This window comes from Tachyglossus aculeatus, chromosome 11 (assembly GCF_015852505.1).
Source record: "Tachyglossus aculeatus isolate mTacAcu1 chromosome 11, mTacAcu1.pri, whole genome shotgun sequence".
Taxonomy (NCBI): domain Eukaryota; kingdom Metazoa; phylum Chordata; class Mammalia; order Monotremata; family Tachyglossidae; genus Tachyglossus; species Tachyglossus aculeatus.
This window is the reverse complement of record NC_052076.1, coordinates 33,070,847-33,088,233: the sequence shown is the minus strand read 5'-3', so window position 1 is coordinate 33,088,233 and position 17,387 is coordinate 33,070,847. Positions and strand designations below refer to the sequence as shown.

The 17,387-nt window shown below is 51.4% G+C and overlaps 1 protein-coding gene across 1 annotated transcript in view; it reads right to left on the bottom strand.

Annotated features, from left to right (window-relative positions):
• UBE4A (ubiquitination factor E4A) overlaps positions 1–17,387 on the bottom strand; it is a 67,184-nt gene that overhangs the window by 34,392 nt on the left and 15,405 nt on the right. Inside the window, exons 4-10 of the mRNA XM_038753767.1 lie at positions 15,214–15,326; positions 9,722–9,874; positions 9,464–9,623; positions 9,028–9,230; positions 8,671–8,862; positions 7,473–7,806; positions 6,405–6,531 (exon numbers count right to left, since the gene is read on the bottom strand). Coding sequence (XP_038609695.1) covers positions 6,405–6,531; positions 7,473–7,806; positions 8,671–8,862; positions 9,028–9,230; positions 9,464–9,623; positions 9,722–9,874; positions 15,214–15,326 — 1,282 coding nt within the window. The remainder of the gene's footprint in view (positions 1–6,404; positions 6,532–7,472; positions 7,807–8,670; positions 8,863–9,027; positions 9,231–9,463; positions 9,624–9,721; positions 9,875–15,213; positions 15,327–17,387) is intronic.

The following is a 17,387-nucleotide window of genomic DNA, read 5'->3' as shown; positions in this document are numbered from 1 at the left end:
TCACAGGCTAGAAGGGGGAGACAGACAACAAAACCAAACCTGCAGACAGGTGTCAAAATCGCCGGAACAAGTAGAATTAAAGCTGGATGCACACCATCAGCAAAATAAAAAGAATAGTAAATAGGTACTAGACGTTTTCCAACGGCTGTTAACACGGTCCAAATATTTCCAAATGGGAAATACGGCGGTTTCCCCTGTCCAAATAGCACAGTGTTGGGATGACCCAGCCAAGAGGGCAAAAGTCTCAATTGAGACGGTCAGTGGGCTCACAGTCCAGAAGGGCTGGCATTCCGCGCCGTGGCTCTGCCCCGTGAGAGACGAATCCCGAGGAGCAGCGTGGCTTCGCGGATACAGCACGGGGCTGGGAGTCAGAAGGACCTGGGTTCGAATCCCGCCTCCGCCACCCGTCTCCTGTGTAACCTTGGGAAAGTCATTTTGGTACGTTTTAAGCGCTTACTTTGTGCCAAGCACTGTTCTAAGCGTTGGGGGAGATACAAGGTTATCAGGTTGTCCCACATGGGGCTCACAGTCTTCATCCCCATTTTACAGATGAGGTCACTGAGGCCCAGAGAAGTGAAGTGACTTGCCCGGGGTCACGCAGCTGACAAGCGGCGGGGCTGGGATTGGAACCCATGACCTCTGACTCCCAAGCCCGGGCTCTTTCCACTGAGCCACACTGCTGCCCATTCTCTGGAATGTGTGTATATATATATATATATATACTGTATATATGTTTGCACATATTACTCTATTTATTTTACTTGTACATATCTATTCTATTTATTTTATTTTGTTAGCATGTTTGGTTTTGATCTCTGTCTCCCCCTTTTAGACTGTGAGCCCACTGTTGGGTAGGGACTGTCTCTATATGTTGCCAACTTGGACTTCCCAAGCGCTTAGTACAGTGCTCTGCACACAGTAAGCGCTCAATAAATATGATTGATTGACTGATGGATTGATTTCGCTTCTCTGGGCCTCAGTTGTCCCATCTGTAGAACGGAGGTTAAGACTGTAAAGCCCCGGGTGGGATAGGGACTGCATCTAACCTGATTAACTTGTATCTACCCCAGTGCTGAGAACAGTGCTTGGAACATAGTATTATTTATAGTTTATAATAGTTTATTATTTTATTTATTTATTTTTTTAAACTCGGACAGACGTCCAGTGAAGGGGGGAAATTCTCATTTCGGGTGCTGTGGGTTTCCACCTCCTGTGCCATCAGGGAAGCAGTGTGCCTCACTGGAAAGAGCGCAGGCTTTGGAGTCAGAGATCATGGGTTCAAATTCATTCATTCATTCACTCATTCAACCGTATTTATTGAGCACTTCCTGTGTGCAGAGCACTGGACTAAGCACTTGGGAAGTACAAGTTGGCAACATATAGAGACGGTCCCTACCCAACAGTGGGCTCACAGTCTAGAAGGGCAAATCCCGGCTCTGCCAATTGTCAGCTGTGTGACTTTGGGCAAGTCACTTCACTTCTCTGGGCCTCAGTTACCTCACCTGGAAAATGGAGATGAAGACTGGGAGCCCCCTGATCACCTTGTAACCTCCCCACAGCTTAGAACAGTGCTTTGCACATAGTAAGCGCTTAATAAATGCCATCGTCATTACTATTATCATCCCCACAGCCTCGAACTCTCCAGAGGGGAATCGGAAAGCCCTGTGTGCTCTGAGCGGAAGGAGGCTGGGAAAACGGGGCAGAGTTGCGAGTTCTCACGGTAATAATAATGGTGTTTGTTAAACGCTTACTATGTGCAAAGCACTGTTCTAAGCGCTGGGGAGGTTACAAGGTGATCAGGTTGCCCCACGGGGGGGGGGGGGGGGCGGCGGGGCTCGCAGTCTTAATCCCCATTTGACAGATGAGGGAACTGAGGCCCAGAGAAGTGAAGTGACTTGCCCAAAGTTGGCGGGGCCGGGATTTGAACCCGTGACCTCGGACTTCAAAGCCCGGGCTCTTTCCACTGAGCCATGCGGCATCTCTCTTCTTCTCTTACCCTCTCTTTCTCTGTGTCTCTGACTCTCTGTTTCTCTTTCTCTCTGTTGTCTCCCCAACTGTCTCTCTCCTCTTGCTCTCTTTCTGTTTCTCCCCGACTCTGTCTCTCATTTTCTCTTTTTCTCTCTGTCTCTCCCCAATTCTGTCTCTCTCCTTCTCTTTCTCTTTCTCTCTGTTTCCGCCTCTCTCTGACTCCCTTTCTCTCTGTGTCCATCACTCTCTGACCCTCTTTTTCTCTCTGTCTCTCTCCTCCTCTTTTAGACTGGGAAGGGACTGTCTCTATATGTTGCCAACATGTACTTCCCAAGCGCTTAGTACAGTGCTCTGCACAGAGTAAGCGCTCAATAAATATGATTGATTGATTCTCCATCCCCGGCCCCTTCGTGCCGGTGTGGGTCGGCTTGCAGAACCGACTGGGAGAATGCCCGGTCGAGATGGGACTTGTTGGGACAGTGGCTTGGGCCTGCTGACCCTTTCCAGGCCTCGTGGAGACCCCCCAAAATAGACGGGAAGACTTGGCCGGGAGGAAAACACGTCGCTGGCCCCCACGGAATAGTCGGAGTAGGAGTAATTCTTTTTAAAAGCCACTGAAAAGATGAGATTGGAATCTGTCCAAGGGTATGCCTAGGTGAGGCTTTGTATTTTCAGCGCAGGCGGGTCGGGGTTGCTCTCTGGCGAGCTACTTGAACAAGTAATAATAATAATGATGGCACTTATTAAGCGCTTACTATGTCCAAAGCACTGTTCTAAGCGCTGGGTAGGTTACAAGGTGATCAGGTTGTCCCACGGGGGGCTCACAGTCTTCACCCCCATTTTCCAGATGAGGCAACTGAGGCCCAGAGAAGTGAAGTGACTCGCCCAGAGTCACCCAGCTGACAAGTGGCGGAGCCAGGATTAGAACCCATAATAATAACAATAATGATGGCATTTTTTTAAGCACTTGCTATGTGCAAAGCCCTGTTCTAAGCGCTGGGGTGGATACAAGGTGATCAGGTTGTCCCACGGGGGGCTCACAGTCTTCATCCCCATTTTCCAGATGAGGCAACTGAGGCCCAGAGAAGTGAAGTGACTCGCCCAGAGTCACCCAGCTGACAAGTGGCGGAGCCAGGATTAGAACCCATAATAATAATAATAATAATAATGATGGCATTTGTTAAACGCTTACTATGTGCAAAGCACTGTTCTAACCCTTGACCTCTGACTCCAAAGCCCGGGCTGTTTTCCACTGAGCCACGCTGCTTCTCTACGCCCCGGTGCTTGGGAAAGTGGTTGGCACCAAATAAGTTATTATTATTCTGGAAGGTGGCAGGGAAGGGTCGAGTTGAATGGTGACCCCTTACAATGTCACCAGGGGCATCCAGGTGATCTAAATAATGATGGCCCGCAGAGCTGTATATGCTCCCTTTTCTCCCGTGACGTCACACCTGGCCTGTGGGCAGAATAATAATAACAATAATAATAATAATGATGGTATTTATTAAGTGCTTACTATGTGCAAAGCACTGTTCAGAAACGGGGTCTGTGGCGTAAGGGGAAGGATGAGGCCTCCAGAGGGAAGCCACGTGGCCTGGTGGAAGGAGTCCGGGCCTGGGACTTGAACATATTTACTATCCTATTTATTTTATTTTGTCAATTTGTTTTGTTGTCTGTCTCCCCCTTCTGTAATAATAATAATAAGGGCATTTATGAAGCGCTTACTATGTGCAAAGCACTGTTCTAAGCGCTGGGGAGGTTACAAGGTGATCAAGTTGTCCAACGGGGGGGCTCCTCAGTCTTAATCCCCATTTTACAGATGAGGTAACAGGCACAGGAAGACCTGGCCGGGAGGGAAACACGTTGCTGGCCCCCACGGAGTATCGCCAAATTCTTTTTAAAAGCCACTGAAAAGATGAGATTTGAATCTGTCCAAGGGTATGCCTAGGTGAGGCTTTGTATTTTCAGCGCAGGCGGGTCGGGGTTGCTCTCCGGAGAGGTACTTGAACAAGTGATAATAATAATGATGGCATTTATTAAGCGCTTACTGTGTGCAAAGCACTGTTCTAAGCTCTGGGGAGGTTACAAGGTGATCAGGTTGTCCCACGGGGGGCTCACAGGCTTCACCCCCATTTTCCAAATGAGGGAACTGAGGCCCAGAGAATCAATCAATCGTATTTATTGAGCGCTTACTGTGTGCAGAGCACTGTACTGAGCGCTTGGGAAGTCCAAGTTGGCAAAATATAGACGGTTCCCTACCCAACAGTGGGCTCAAAGTCTAGAAGGTGATCAGGTTGTCCCACGTGGGGCTCACAGTCTTCACCCCCATTTTCCAGATGAGGGAACTGAGGCCCAGAGACGTGAAGTGACTTGCCCAAAGTCACCCAGCTGACAATTGGCAGAGCCGGGATATGAACCCGTGACCTCTGACTCCAAAGCCCGGGCTCTTGCCATTTGTTCATTCTTTCAATCGTATTTATTGAGCGCTTACTGTGTGCACAGCACTGGACTAAGCGCTTGGGAAGTCCAAGCTGGCAACATAGAGAGACGGTCCCTACCCAACAGCGGGCTCACAGTCTAGAAGGGGGAGACGGACAACAAAACAAAACGTATTAACAAAATAAAATAACTAGAATAAATCTGTACACATAAAATAAATAAAAATAAAATAATAATAAATAGAGTAATAAATCCGTACAAACATATATACAGGTGCTGTGGGGAGGGGAAGGAGGGGGCTCACACTGCTTCGACCTATGCATGAAACTGCTCAGCAGAGATGAAGCCTCTGGATCTATTACAGACCACAAAAAACCCACGTCCAGCATGTGGGGCTGCACGCACACAGACACACACAAAACACACACAAAATGCACACACACACACCCTCTCCCCCCCCTTCAAATGAGAAGCAGCTCGGCCTAGTGGCTACAGCCCGGGCCCGGGAGTTGGGAGGATCTGGGTTCTAATCCTGTCTCTGCCACGTGCCTGCTGTGTGACCTCGGGCAAGTCACTTCCCTCCTCTGTGCCTCAGTGAACTCATTTTAAAAATACGGATTAAGATTGTGAGCCCCTTGTGGGGCAAGGATTGTGTCCAACCTGATTTGCTTAGATCCACCCCAGGGCTTAGAATAGTGCCTGACACACAGTAAGTGCTGAAGAAATACCACAATTACTCTTATTATTATTACTGCTGCTACTAAGTGGGCCTTTCCCACCACATACTAATTAATAATAACAATGATGACGGAATTTGTTAAGCGCTTACTATGTGCAGGGCACCATTCTAAGCGCTGGGGAGGATACAAGGTGATCAGGTTGTCCCACGTGGGGCTCACAGTCTTCATCCCCATTTTACAGATGAGGGAACTGAGGCCCACAGAAGTGAAGTGACTGGCCCAAAGTCACCCAGCTGACAATTGGCAGAGCCGGGATTTGAACCCACGACCTCTGACTCCAGAGCCCGGGCTCTTTCACTCATTCAGTCGTATTTATAGAGCTCTTACTGTGTGCAGAGCACTGCTCTAAGTGCTGGGGAGGATACAAGGTGATCAGGTTGTCCCACAGGGGGCTCACAGTCTTCATCCCCATTTTCCAGATGAGGGAACTGAGGCCCAGAGAAGTGAAGTGACTTGCCCGAAGTCACCCAGCTGACAATTGGCAGAGCCGGGATTGGAACCCATGACCTCTGACTCCAGAGCCCGGGCTCTTTCACTCACTCAGTCGTATTTACTGAGCGCTTACTGTGTGCAGAGCACTGCTCTAAGCGCTGGGGAGGATACAAGGTGATCAGGTTGTCCCACGGGGGCTCACAGTCTTCATCCCCATTTTCCAGATGAGGGAACTGAGGCCCAGAGAAGTGAAGTGACTTGCCCAAAGTCACCCAGCTGACAATTAGCAGAGCCGGGATTTGAACCCACGACCTCTGACCCCAGAGCCAGGGCTCTTTCACTCATTCAGTCGTATTTACTGAGCGCTTACTGTGTGCAGAGCACTGGACCAAGCGCTTGGGAAGTACAAGGTGGCACCAGAGCTTTCCATTACGCCACGCGGCTTCTCCTGAATTAGTAATAAATGCCATCATCATTACTATTATTATTATTATTATTAATAGTACTCGTGGCATTGTTAAGCACTCCGTGCCAAGCCTCGTGACACGGACTGGGGTAGCTACGCTATAATCCGACAAGGCGACCCCGGTGCCACTGGGACACTCAGGCGAGCGTTTTGCGCAATTTTGCGATGAGGAAACCGAGGCCCGGGGAAGTTACGTGACTGGTCACGGGTCACACAGTCGGGATTAGAAGGCAGGGTCCCCTAAGTCTCAGCCCCCGGCTGCTTCCGTCCAACGCGCTCCCCCTCTCCCGTCTATCCTGACCCGGCCCCCCGTTCCCCGCCCGCCCCGCGACCTCCCTCCATTCCCGGGTGGCTGTTACCTGTGAAACCCCAAGTGGAGGGTGTATTGTGTCAGAACCAAGTTCTCCGTCACCAGGTTGTAACTGGGGGCGAACGCGGGCTCCTGCTCCGTTTCGGTTGGGATCAGGCAGGTTTCCTTATCCAAACCTCGAAGAAGCCAAAGGGGAGGGTGAGCGACCCCCGCCTGCCCTCCCTTGCCGGGTCTGCCGATCAATCAATCGTATTTATTGAGCGCTTCCTGTGCGCAGGGCACTGTACTGAGCGCTTGGGGAGTCCAAGTTGGCAACATATAGAGACGGTCCCTACAGTCAGTCTGAGCCCAGACTGAGCCCCCTCTCCCCCTCCTTCCCCACAGCACCTGGATATATGGATACATGTTTGTACACACTTATGACTCTATTTGCACCTCCTTATTCTATTTATTTCATTTTTTAATGCGTTTTGTTTTGTTCCCTGCCTCCCCCTTCTAGACTGGCAGCCCGCTGTGGGGTGGGGACCGTCTCTATGTGTTGCCAACTTGGACTTCCCGCGCGCTTAGTCCGGTGCCCTGCACACAGTAAGCGCTCAATGCATACGATTGAATGAATAATAATAATAACAACAATAACGATGGTATTTCTTAAGCGCTTACTCTGTGCAAAGTACCGTTCTAAGCGCTGGGGAGGTTACAAGGTGATCAGGCTGTCCCACGGGGGGGCTCACAGTTTTTAATCCCCATTTTCCAGATGAGTGAACTGAGGCCCAGAGAAGTGACTTGCCTAAAGTCACACAGCTGACAATTGGCAGAGCCGGGATTTGAGCCCATGACCTCTAACTCCAAAGCCCGGGCTCTTTCCACTGAGCCACGCTGCTTCTCTCTGAATGAATGAATGAATGAAGGGCCCGGAGAGATGCCAACCTCAAGGGTTTGCCCTTTTCCCTCGCCCCCTCCTCCAGCTCCGCTTAACCCATCTCCCTGACCACGGGTCGAAGGAGAGCCCCTCGGTCCACCGCCCCGAGAGGGATGCCTCCGACACCACCGTGCCACGCGGGCGACACCCCCGAGGGCGCAGCCGTAGCCCGGCCGGCCGGTCCCTCTCCTCCCGCACCTCGCAGGTGAACGTTCCTGATCCGCCTCTCTTCCTCGTTGAGCTCCTTCAGGGCGCAGTAGGTTGGGTTGAAGGTGAGGAGCCGCGCGGACTTGGGCTTGCAGAAGGGCTGGCACAGCCTCAGCAGGGCGGCCCCCAGGTTCAGGAAGAAGGCGTCCGAGGCGTACATCTGGAAGATGATCTCGGGCATCTGGTTGGCCCAGATCTTGGTGCGGCCCGCGTTGGCGTGCAGGCAGTTGCCCAGCCAGGACAGGATCCGGTCCTTGGTCTCGGGGGAGAGCTGGAGGAGGTTCTTCAGCATCTGGTACAGCTTCTCGTGGAACTGCGCCATAAACTGGTACCCCAAAAAAAGCAGCCCGCCCCGTAAGGTTCACCGGCATGGCCCACGTGCCCGGCCCAATCAATCAATCAATCGTATTTACCGAGCGCTTACCGCGTGCAGAGCACCGGACTAAGCGCTTGGGAAGTACAAGCTGGCAACATCTAGAGACGGCCCCTACCCAACAAGTGGGCTCACAGTCTAGAAGGGAAGCAGCGTGGCTCAGTGGAAAGAGCCCGGGCTTGGGAGTCAGAGGTCGTGGGTTCGAATCCCGGCTCTGCCACATGTCTGCTGTGTGACCCTGGGCAAGTCACTTGACTTCTCTGAGCCTCAGTCCCCTCATCTGTAAAAAACGGGGATTACGGCTGTGAGCCCCACGTGGGACAACCTGATCACCTTGTATCCCCCCCCAGCGCTTAGAACAGTGCTTTGCACGTAGTAAGCGCTTAACAAATGCCATTATTACATTATTACATTACATTAGAAGGGGGAGACGGAGAAGAAAACCAAACGTATTAACAGAATAAAATCAATAGAATAGATATGTACAAGTAAAATAAATAGAGTATGTACAAACATATATACAGGTGCTGTGGGGAAGGGAAGGAGGTAAGACGGGGGGGGGGGGGGGGGGATGGAGGGATTTCCCGAGAAACTGCCGGGCTTTACGGCTTCGGAGAAAGCCTCGTGGGCCCGCTGAAGCCAGGGGCCGGATCCTCCTCCCTCCCGCTCTGGAGGGGTGGGGGGCACGGTGCCGTCGGCTCTGCCGGCCGCGCCGGATCCCCCGCCCCGAGGCAGGGTCGCCAAGGGCTTCGGCAGTGGGCAGGGAGAGGTGTTGCCCTCTCCGGGTCACGGGACGCCCCGGGGCCCAGCTCCCACCTGGTGGATGTTGGCTTCCTGCACTTTGATCTCCTGGGGACTGGAGCGCGACGGGTTCAGGAAGTAGTCGTGGTTCTCCACGACGCCGGGGGTCTTCAGCAGGCAGGAGATACTCAAGATGGTTCCAAGGAGGGTCTTCTGGTACAGCTGCCCGTTGCTGGGGTCTTTGGGCTGAATGTAGTCCACGAAGACCTGTGGGAGAGAGGAGCCGAGCCACCGCTGACTCTGAGATTGCCGGGGGCGGTCCGCAGGCGGAAGCAGCGGGTCGTCACCCCGGGGGTCCCCCCCGGCTGGACCCCAGCCCCTCCGACAGTGGCCGAAGACCGGGGAAATAGGGCGAGGAGGCCGCCGCCCCACCTTGGCTATATCTTTCTGCCGGGTGAAATAGAGAAGCACATCCAAGTAGGTGTACAGCATGGTCTGGCAGAGGCTCAGGTCCTTTATCCGACCCGCCATGACGTCGAACACCGGGATCATGACCTCGGGGAACGTCCGGACCTCCTGATCGGCCGTCAGGGCGCCGATGACCTCCTCGAGGAACTCGGTCGCGTCGTCCAAGTCTAGAAGGGGGCGTGGGGAGGGGGAGGAACCGGTGGGCGACGCCTCCCGGGGCTGGTTCCTGGACCCCTCGGGGGAGATTCACTCGGTTAATCGGATTACTGTGCGCACGGCACTGTAGTAAGCGCTTGGGAGGAGTACCACACAACTAGAAACAGACATTCCCGCCCCACAGTGAGCTTATTTCCCAGCTGGTCTGGCTCCAGGGAGACGGGAATCAGCCCCGGCTACTCACGGGCCCCCTGGACGGCCTCCAACATCAGGTCGACCAGCTGCTCGGAGACGTTCTGGCCGACGTAGATCTCCGGGGTGAGGAGAACCGTGCGGGTGTTGGACACGGTGAGGTTCCGGCACCGGACGGCGAAGGGCAGCAGGTTCTCGGGCACTTTGGTGATCTGGGAGCGGAGACCGAGGGACGGGGTGGGTGGTGGGCGTCTCCGCCCCCGGAGAGACGGAGCTCACCGGCCGGGGGAGGAGAGGCGCCCGTCCCTACCTCCTCCTTCGCTCGCTGGAAGCAGGCGTACAGGTAGCGGAGGTTGTGCCTCTCCCCGGCGTCCCGGTCGGCGGAGAGGTTCAGCGCGGTGGACGAGGTCATGTGGATCAGATGGTGGGCGGGCTCTTGCAGGAGCAGACGGGAGAAGAGGGCCTGGTGACAGAGGGGCCGGGGGGCCGGTTGGCCAGCTTGTACACGGTTCGACAGCTTGAGAAGCTGCCGTGGCTCAGTGGAAAGAGCCTGGGCTTTGGAGTCGGAGGTCACGGGTTCAAATCCCAGCTCTGCCAACTGTCAGCTGGGTGACTTTGGGCAAGTCACTTCCCTTCTCTGGGCCTCAGTTACCTCATCTGCCAAATGGGGATTAAAACCGTGAGCCCCCTGTGGGACAACCTGATCACCTTGTAACCTCCCCAGCGCTTAGAACGGTGCTTGGCTCATAGTAAGTGCTTAACAAATACCGACATTATTATACAGAGAAGCAGCGTGGCTCAATGGAAAGAGCCCGGGCTTTGGAGTCAGAGGTCATGGGTTCAAATCCCAGCTCTGGCAATTGTCAGCTGTGTGACTTTGGGCAAGTCACTTAACTTCTCTGGGCCTCAGTTACCTCAACTGTAAAATGGGGATTAAGACTGTGAGCCCCCCGTGGGACAACCTGATCACTTTGTAACCTCCCCAGCGCTTAGAACAGTGCTTTGCACATAGTAAGCGCTTAATAAATGCCATCATTATTATTATTATTGTACACGAGGAAGATTCATTCAATCATATCTTTTGAGGGTTTACTGTGTGCAGGGCACTGTACGAAGCTCTGGGAGAGTAATTCATTCATTCATTCCCTTCCCAAGCGCTTAGTCCAGTGCTCTGCACACAGTAAGCGCTCAATAAATACGATTGATTCATTCAGTCGTATTTATTGAGCGCTTACTGTGCGCAGAGCACTGGACTAAGCGCTTGGGAAGTCCAAGTTGGCAACATATAGAGACGGTCCCTACCCAGCAGTGGGCTCACAGTCTAGAAGAGTAACAAGAATGATGGCATTTATTAAGCGCTTACGGTGTGCAAAGCACTGTTCTAAGCGCTGGGGAGGTGACAAGGTGATCAGGTTGTCCCACGGGGGACTCACAGTCTTCCTTCCCATTTTGCAGATGAGGTCACTGAGGCCCAGAGAATAATAATAATGATGATGATGATGGCATTTATTAAGCGCTTACTATGTGCAAAGCACTGTTCTAAGCACTGGGGAGGTGACAAGGTGATCAGGTTGTCCCACGGGGGGCTCACAGTCTTCCTTCCCATTTTGCAGATGAGGTCACTGAGGCCCAGAGAATAATAATAATAATGATGATGATGATGGCATTTACTAAGCGCTATGTGCAAAGCACTGTTCTAAGCACTGGGGAGGTTCCAAGGTGATCAGGTTGTCCCATGGGGGGCTCACAGTTTCATTCCCACTTTACAGATGAGGTCACCGAGGCCCAGAGAATAATAATAATAATAATAATGAAGGCATTTATTAAGCGCTTACTATGTGCAAAGCATCATCATCATCATCATCCATCGTATTTATTGAGCGCTTACTGTGTTCACAGCACTGTACTAAGCGCTTGGGAAGTACAAGTTGGCAACATATAGAGACAGTCCCTACCCAACAGTGGGCTCACAGTCTAAAAGGGGGAGACAGAGAACAAAACCATACTAACAAAATAAAATAAATAGAATAGATATGTACAAGTAAGATAAATAGCGTAATAAATATGTACAAACATATATACATATATACAGGTGCTGTGGGGAAGGGAAGGAGGTAAGACGGGGGGGGATGGAGAGGGGGACAAGGGGGAGAGGAAGGAAGGGGCTCAGTGTGGGAAGGCCTCCTGGAGGAGGTGAGCTCTCAGTAGGGCCTTGAAGGGAGGAAGAGAGCTAGCTTGGTGGAGGGGCAGAGGGATTGGGGGCATTCCAGGCCCATGGGATGACGTGGGCCGGGGGTCGATGGCGGGACAGGCGAGAACGAGGCACGGTGAGGAGATTAGCGGCAGAGGAGCGGAGGGTGAGGGCTGGGCCGTAGAAGGAGAGAAGGGAGGTGAGGTAGGAGGGGGCCAGGGGATGGACAGCCTTGAAGCCCAGGGTGAGGAGTTTCTGCCTGATGCGCAGATTGACTGGTAGCCACTGGAGATTTTTGAGGAGGGGAGTGATATGCCCAGAGCGTTTCTGGACAAAGACAATCCGGGCAGCAGCATGAAGTATGGACTGAAGTGGGGAGAGACACGAGGATGGGAGATCAGAGAGAAGGCTGATGCAGTACTGTTCTAAGCACTGTTCTAAGTGCTGGGGAGGTTACAAGGTGATCAGGTTGTCCCACGAGGGGCTCACAGTTTCATTCCCATTTTCCAGATGAGGTCACTGAGGCCCAGAGGATAATAATAATAATAATGATAATGATAGCATTTATTAAGCGCTTACTATGTGCAAAGAACTGTTTTAAGCACTGGGGAGGTGACAAGGTGATCAGGTTGTCCCACAGGGGGCTCACAGTCTTCACCCCCATTTTCCAGATGAGGGAACTGAGGCCCAGAGAAGTGAAGTGACTTGCCCACAGTCACCCAGCTGACAAGTGGCGGAGCCGGGATTTGAACCCCTGCCCTCTGACTCCAAAGCCCGGGCTCTTTCCACTGAGCCACGCTAATCCTGCAGTGTCCAGGGCCTGGGATGACCGGGGCGGGGAGAAGGCCAGCCCTACCCTGGAGGGCTGAGGAGCAGAAGGGGACAAACCATCAGCTCACGGGGCCGGTTCAGCGATGCCCCCCTAAAACCGGGAGCCAACCCAGTTCTCTGGGATTACGGCCAGAACGGGCCCTACAGGGTGGACCCTCGGCAAGGCAGCTGGACGATGTCTGTCGGAGTGGCAGCGTTTGGACGCCCCATCCCCTGCAGGAGCCGGGGTAGGACACCAATGGACACCCACAAGGCCGGAGTTCTTGGAAGACTGGGCGCTTGCCGCCCGGGCCAACTCCAGGAGGCCTTCCCAGACTGAGCCCCTTCCTTCCTCTCCCCCTCAGCCCCCTCTCCAGCCCCCCCATCTTACCTCCTTCCCTTCCCCACAGCACCTGTATATATGTATATATGGTTGTACATATTTATTACTCTATTTATTTATTTTACTTGTACATATCTATTCTATTTATTTTATTTTGTTAGTATGTTTGGTTTTGTTCTCTGTCTCCCCCTTTTAGACTGTGAGCCCACTGCTGGGTAGGGACTGTCTCCATATGTTGCCAACTTGGACATCCCAAGCACTTAGTACAGTGCTCTGCACACAGTAAGCGCTCCAAAAATACGATTGATTGATTGATTGATTTTAGACTGTGAGCTCCCTGTTGGGTAGGGACTGTCTCTAGATGTTGCCAACTTGTACTTCCCAAGCGCTTAGTACAGTGCTCTGCACACAGTAAGCGCTCAATAAATACGATTGATGATGATGATGATGAGCCAAAGTTTCAGTAGTGCTAACAAAGGCGGTTGCCTGGAGAGGGCAATCAGTCAGTAAGTTGCATTTAATGAGCGCTTTTTGTGTGCACAGCACTGTCCTAAGGACTGGAGCGGGTACAATATGACACTGTAACAGTCACATTCCCTGCCCACAATGAGCTTCCAGTCTAGAGGAGGAGACAGACATTTTTTTAGATACAGAAATTACAGATACGTACTTCCCAAGCACTTAGTACAGTGCTCTGCACACAGTAAGTGCTCAATAAATATGATTGATGATAGTACAGTGCTCTGCACACAGTAAGTGCTCAATAAATACGATTGATGATAGTACAGTGCTCTGCACACAGTAAGCGCTCAATAAATACGATTGACTGATTAAATGCTGCGGGACTGGGAAGGGCGAGAGATGAGCCCCCCACCCCACCCCAAGGACTGCAGCTAAGTACTTAACATTTTGAGTTGGGATTCCTCTGTTTATTTGTTCACTCATTCATTCATTCAGCTGAATTTATTAGGTGCTTACTGTGGGCAGGGCACTATACTAAGTGCTGGGGAAAGTTCAATTCAACAAAAAATGGTGACATTCCCTGTCCTCAACGGGTTTACAGTCCGGTGGGGGGAAGACAGACGTAAATACAAAATACATAAAATTACAGATATATATATATTAGTGCTGTGGGGCTGAGGTGGGGGGGCAAGAGGGAGAGGAAAGGAATTCATCTGCCCACTCTGATGTAGACACTGAGCCTTGTGGGAGTGTTTAACTCAATCATTCAATCAATCAATCATATTTATTGAGCGCTTACTGTCCACTCTGATGTAGACACTGAGCCTTGTGGGAGTGTTTAACTCAATCAATCAATCGATCAATCGTATTTATTGAGCGCTTACTGTGTGCAGAGCACTGGACTAATCAATCAATCAATCGTATTTATTGAGCGCTTACTGTGTGCAGAGCACTGGCCTAAGCGCTTGGGAAGTCTAAGTTGGCAACACAGAGAGACGGTCCCTACCCGACAGTGGGCTCACAGTCTAGAAGGGGGAGACAGACAACAAAACAAGAAAGTTCAATTCAACAAAAAATGGTGACGTTCCCTGTCCTCAACGAGTTACAGTGTGGTGGGGGAAGACAGATGTAAATACAAAATACATAAAATTACAGATATCTACATTAGTGCTGTGGGGCTGGGGTGGGGGGCAAGGAGGAGAGGAAAGGAATTCATCTGTCCACTCTGATGTAGACACTGAACCTTGTGGGAGTGTTTAACTCAATCAATCAATTGTATTTATTGATCGCTTACTGTGTGCAGAGCACTGGACTAATCAATCAATCAATCAATCGTATTTATTGAGCGCTTACTGTGTGCAGAGCACTGGACTAAGAGCTTGGGAAGTCCAAACGGGCAACACAGAGAGACGGTCCCTACCCAACAGTGGGCTCACAGTCTAGACGGGGGAGATAGACAACAAAACAAAACATATTAACAAAATAAAACAAATAGAATAGCTATGTACACGTAAAATAAATAAATAAATGGAGTAATAAATCCGTACAAACATATCTACATATATACAGGTGCTGTGGGGAAGGGAAGGAGGTAAGGCGGGGGGGATGGAGGGGGCTCAGTCTGGGAAGGCCTCCTGGAGGAGGTGAGCTCTCGAGCACTTAGCATAGTCCTTTGCCCATAAATGAGCGGTTCATACGTGCCATAACTGAGAGATGAGCAGTACCTAACTGGGGCTGTTTCCCGGGAGGGAGAGAGGGGCGACAGGGCCGACCACACCCCACCCCAGCCTGCAATCCATCATCATCATCATCATCAATCGTATTTATTGAGCGCTTACTGTGTGCAGAGCACTGTACTAAGCGCTTGGGAAGTCCAAATTGGCAACGTACAGAGACGGTCCCTACCCAACAGCGGGCTCACAGTCTAAGAGACTAAAGCCTCTACAATCCCGGCCTGGGAGTTGAGCCTCCCGCCCGTGGGGAAGACGCCTGGCACCTGCTCGATGTTGTCCATGTCCAGACAGTCCTGATCTTCCAGGTCGGCGGCCATCTCCTCCAGGTAGACGCAGCGGCTCGGGATCCCATTGCCGCTTTTCAGGCTCGGGTCACCTGGGAAACCATTTGGGCCGTCAGGCCTGGGGCCGCGGCCGCCCGCCCCACCGCCCCGGACCCCCACAGCATCTCCCCACCGACTACAAAGCTTTGCACCTGTTCCCAAACCCACCAGCAAGATCACATTAAAAAAGACGGGGTCCCACTGCTCCTGGCAGTGTTTTCTTTTTAATGCTATTTGTTAATAATAATGATAATAATGATGGTATTTGTTAATGGTGATGATGATGATGGCATTTATTAAGCGCTTGCTATGTGCAAAGCACTGTTCTAAGCGCTGGCGGGGGCTACAAGGTGATCAGGTTGTCCCACTTGGGGCTCACGGCCTTCATCCCCATTTTACAGATGAGGGAACTGAGGCACAGAGAAGGAAGTGGCTTGCCCAAGGTCACACAGCTGACAAGTGGTGGAGCCGGGACTCGAACCCATGACCTCTGACTCCCAAGCCCGCACTCTTTCCACCGAGCCACGCTGCTTCCCAGCTTAGTAAGTAAGCACTTACTATGTGCCAATCAATGTTCTAAGCGCTGGGGTAATAATAATAATAATAATCAATCAATCAATTGTATTTATTGAGCACTTACTGTGTGCACAACACTCTACTAAGCGCTTGGGAAATACAAGTTGGCAACATATAGAGACGGTCCCTACCCAACAGTGGGCTCACAGTCTAGAAGGGGGATTTTATTAAGCGCTTACTATGTGCAGAGCACTGTTCTAAGCGCTGGGGAGGTTACAAGGTGATCAGGTTGTCCCACGGGGGGCTCACAGTCTTAATCCCCATTTTACAGATGAGGGAACTGAGGCCCAGAGAAGTAACTTGCCCAAAGTCACCCAGCTGACAATTGGCAGAGCCGGGATTTGAACCCACGACCTCTGAGTCCAAAGCCCGGGCTCTTTCCACTGAGCCACATAGATATGAGGTAATCAGCGCTTAGTACAGTGCTCTGCACACAGTAAGCGCTCAATAAATGCGACTGAATGAATAATCAGGTAGTCCCACATGGGGCTCACAGTCTTAATCCCCATTTTACAGATGAGGTCACTGAGGCTAAGAGAAATGAAGCGACTGGCCCAAGGTCACCCAGCTGACAAGTGGCGGAGCCGGGACGAGAACCCATGACCTCTGACTCCCAAGCCCGTGCTCTTCATTCATTCATTCCATCGTGTTTATTGAGCGCTTACTGTGTGCAGAGCACTGTACTAAGCGCTTGGAAAGTACAAGTTGGCAACATATAGAGACGGTCCCTACCCAACAGTGGGCTCACAGTCTGTATATATGTATATACCTGTATATATGTATATATGTTTGTACATATTTATTACTCTATTTATTTATTTATTTTACTTGTACATATCTATTCTATTTATTTTATTTTGTTAGTATGTTTGGTTTTGTTCTCTGTCTCCCCCTTTTAGACTGTGAGCCCCTTGCTGGGTAGGGACTGTCTCTACATGTTGCCAACTTGGACTTCCCAAGCGCTTAGTACAGTGCTCTGCACACTGTAAGCGCTCAATAAATATGATTGATTGATTGATTGATTGACTGATAGAAGACTCTTTCCACTGAGCCACGCTGTTATGTGCCAGGCACTGTATCATCATCATCATCATCATCAATCGTATTTGAGCGCTTACTATGTGCAGAGCACTGTACTAAGCGCTTGGGAAGTACAAATTGGCAACACATAGAGACAGTCCCTACCCAACAGTGGGCTCACAGTCTAAAAGGGGTACTGTACTAAGCGCTGGGGTAGATACTAGGTAATCAGGTTGGATACAGTCCGGCTCACACATCGGCTCACAGTCTTAATCCCCATTCAATCAGTCAATCAATTAATGGTATTGACCGAGTGCTTACTATATGCAGAGCACCCTGTTTTACCGATGAGGTCACTACGGCCCAGAGACGGCAAGGGACTTTCCCAAGGTCACAGAGCAGACAAGTGGCGGGGCCGGGATTCCTTCAGACCCCCGGGCCCGGGCTCTATCCACTAGGCCTCGCTCCCTCAGGACCCCCCGAGAGGCTCCGGCGGGGGCTTCTCTCGCAATTTCTAT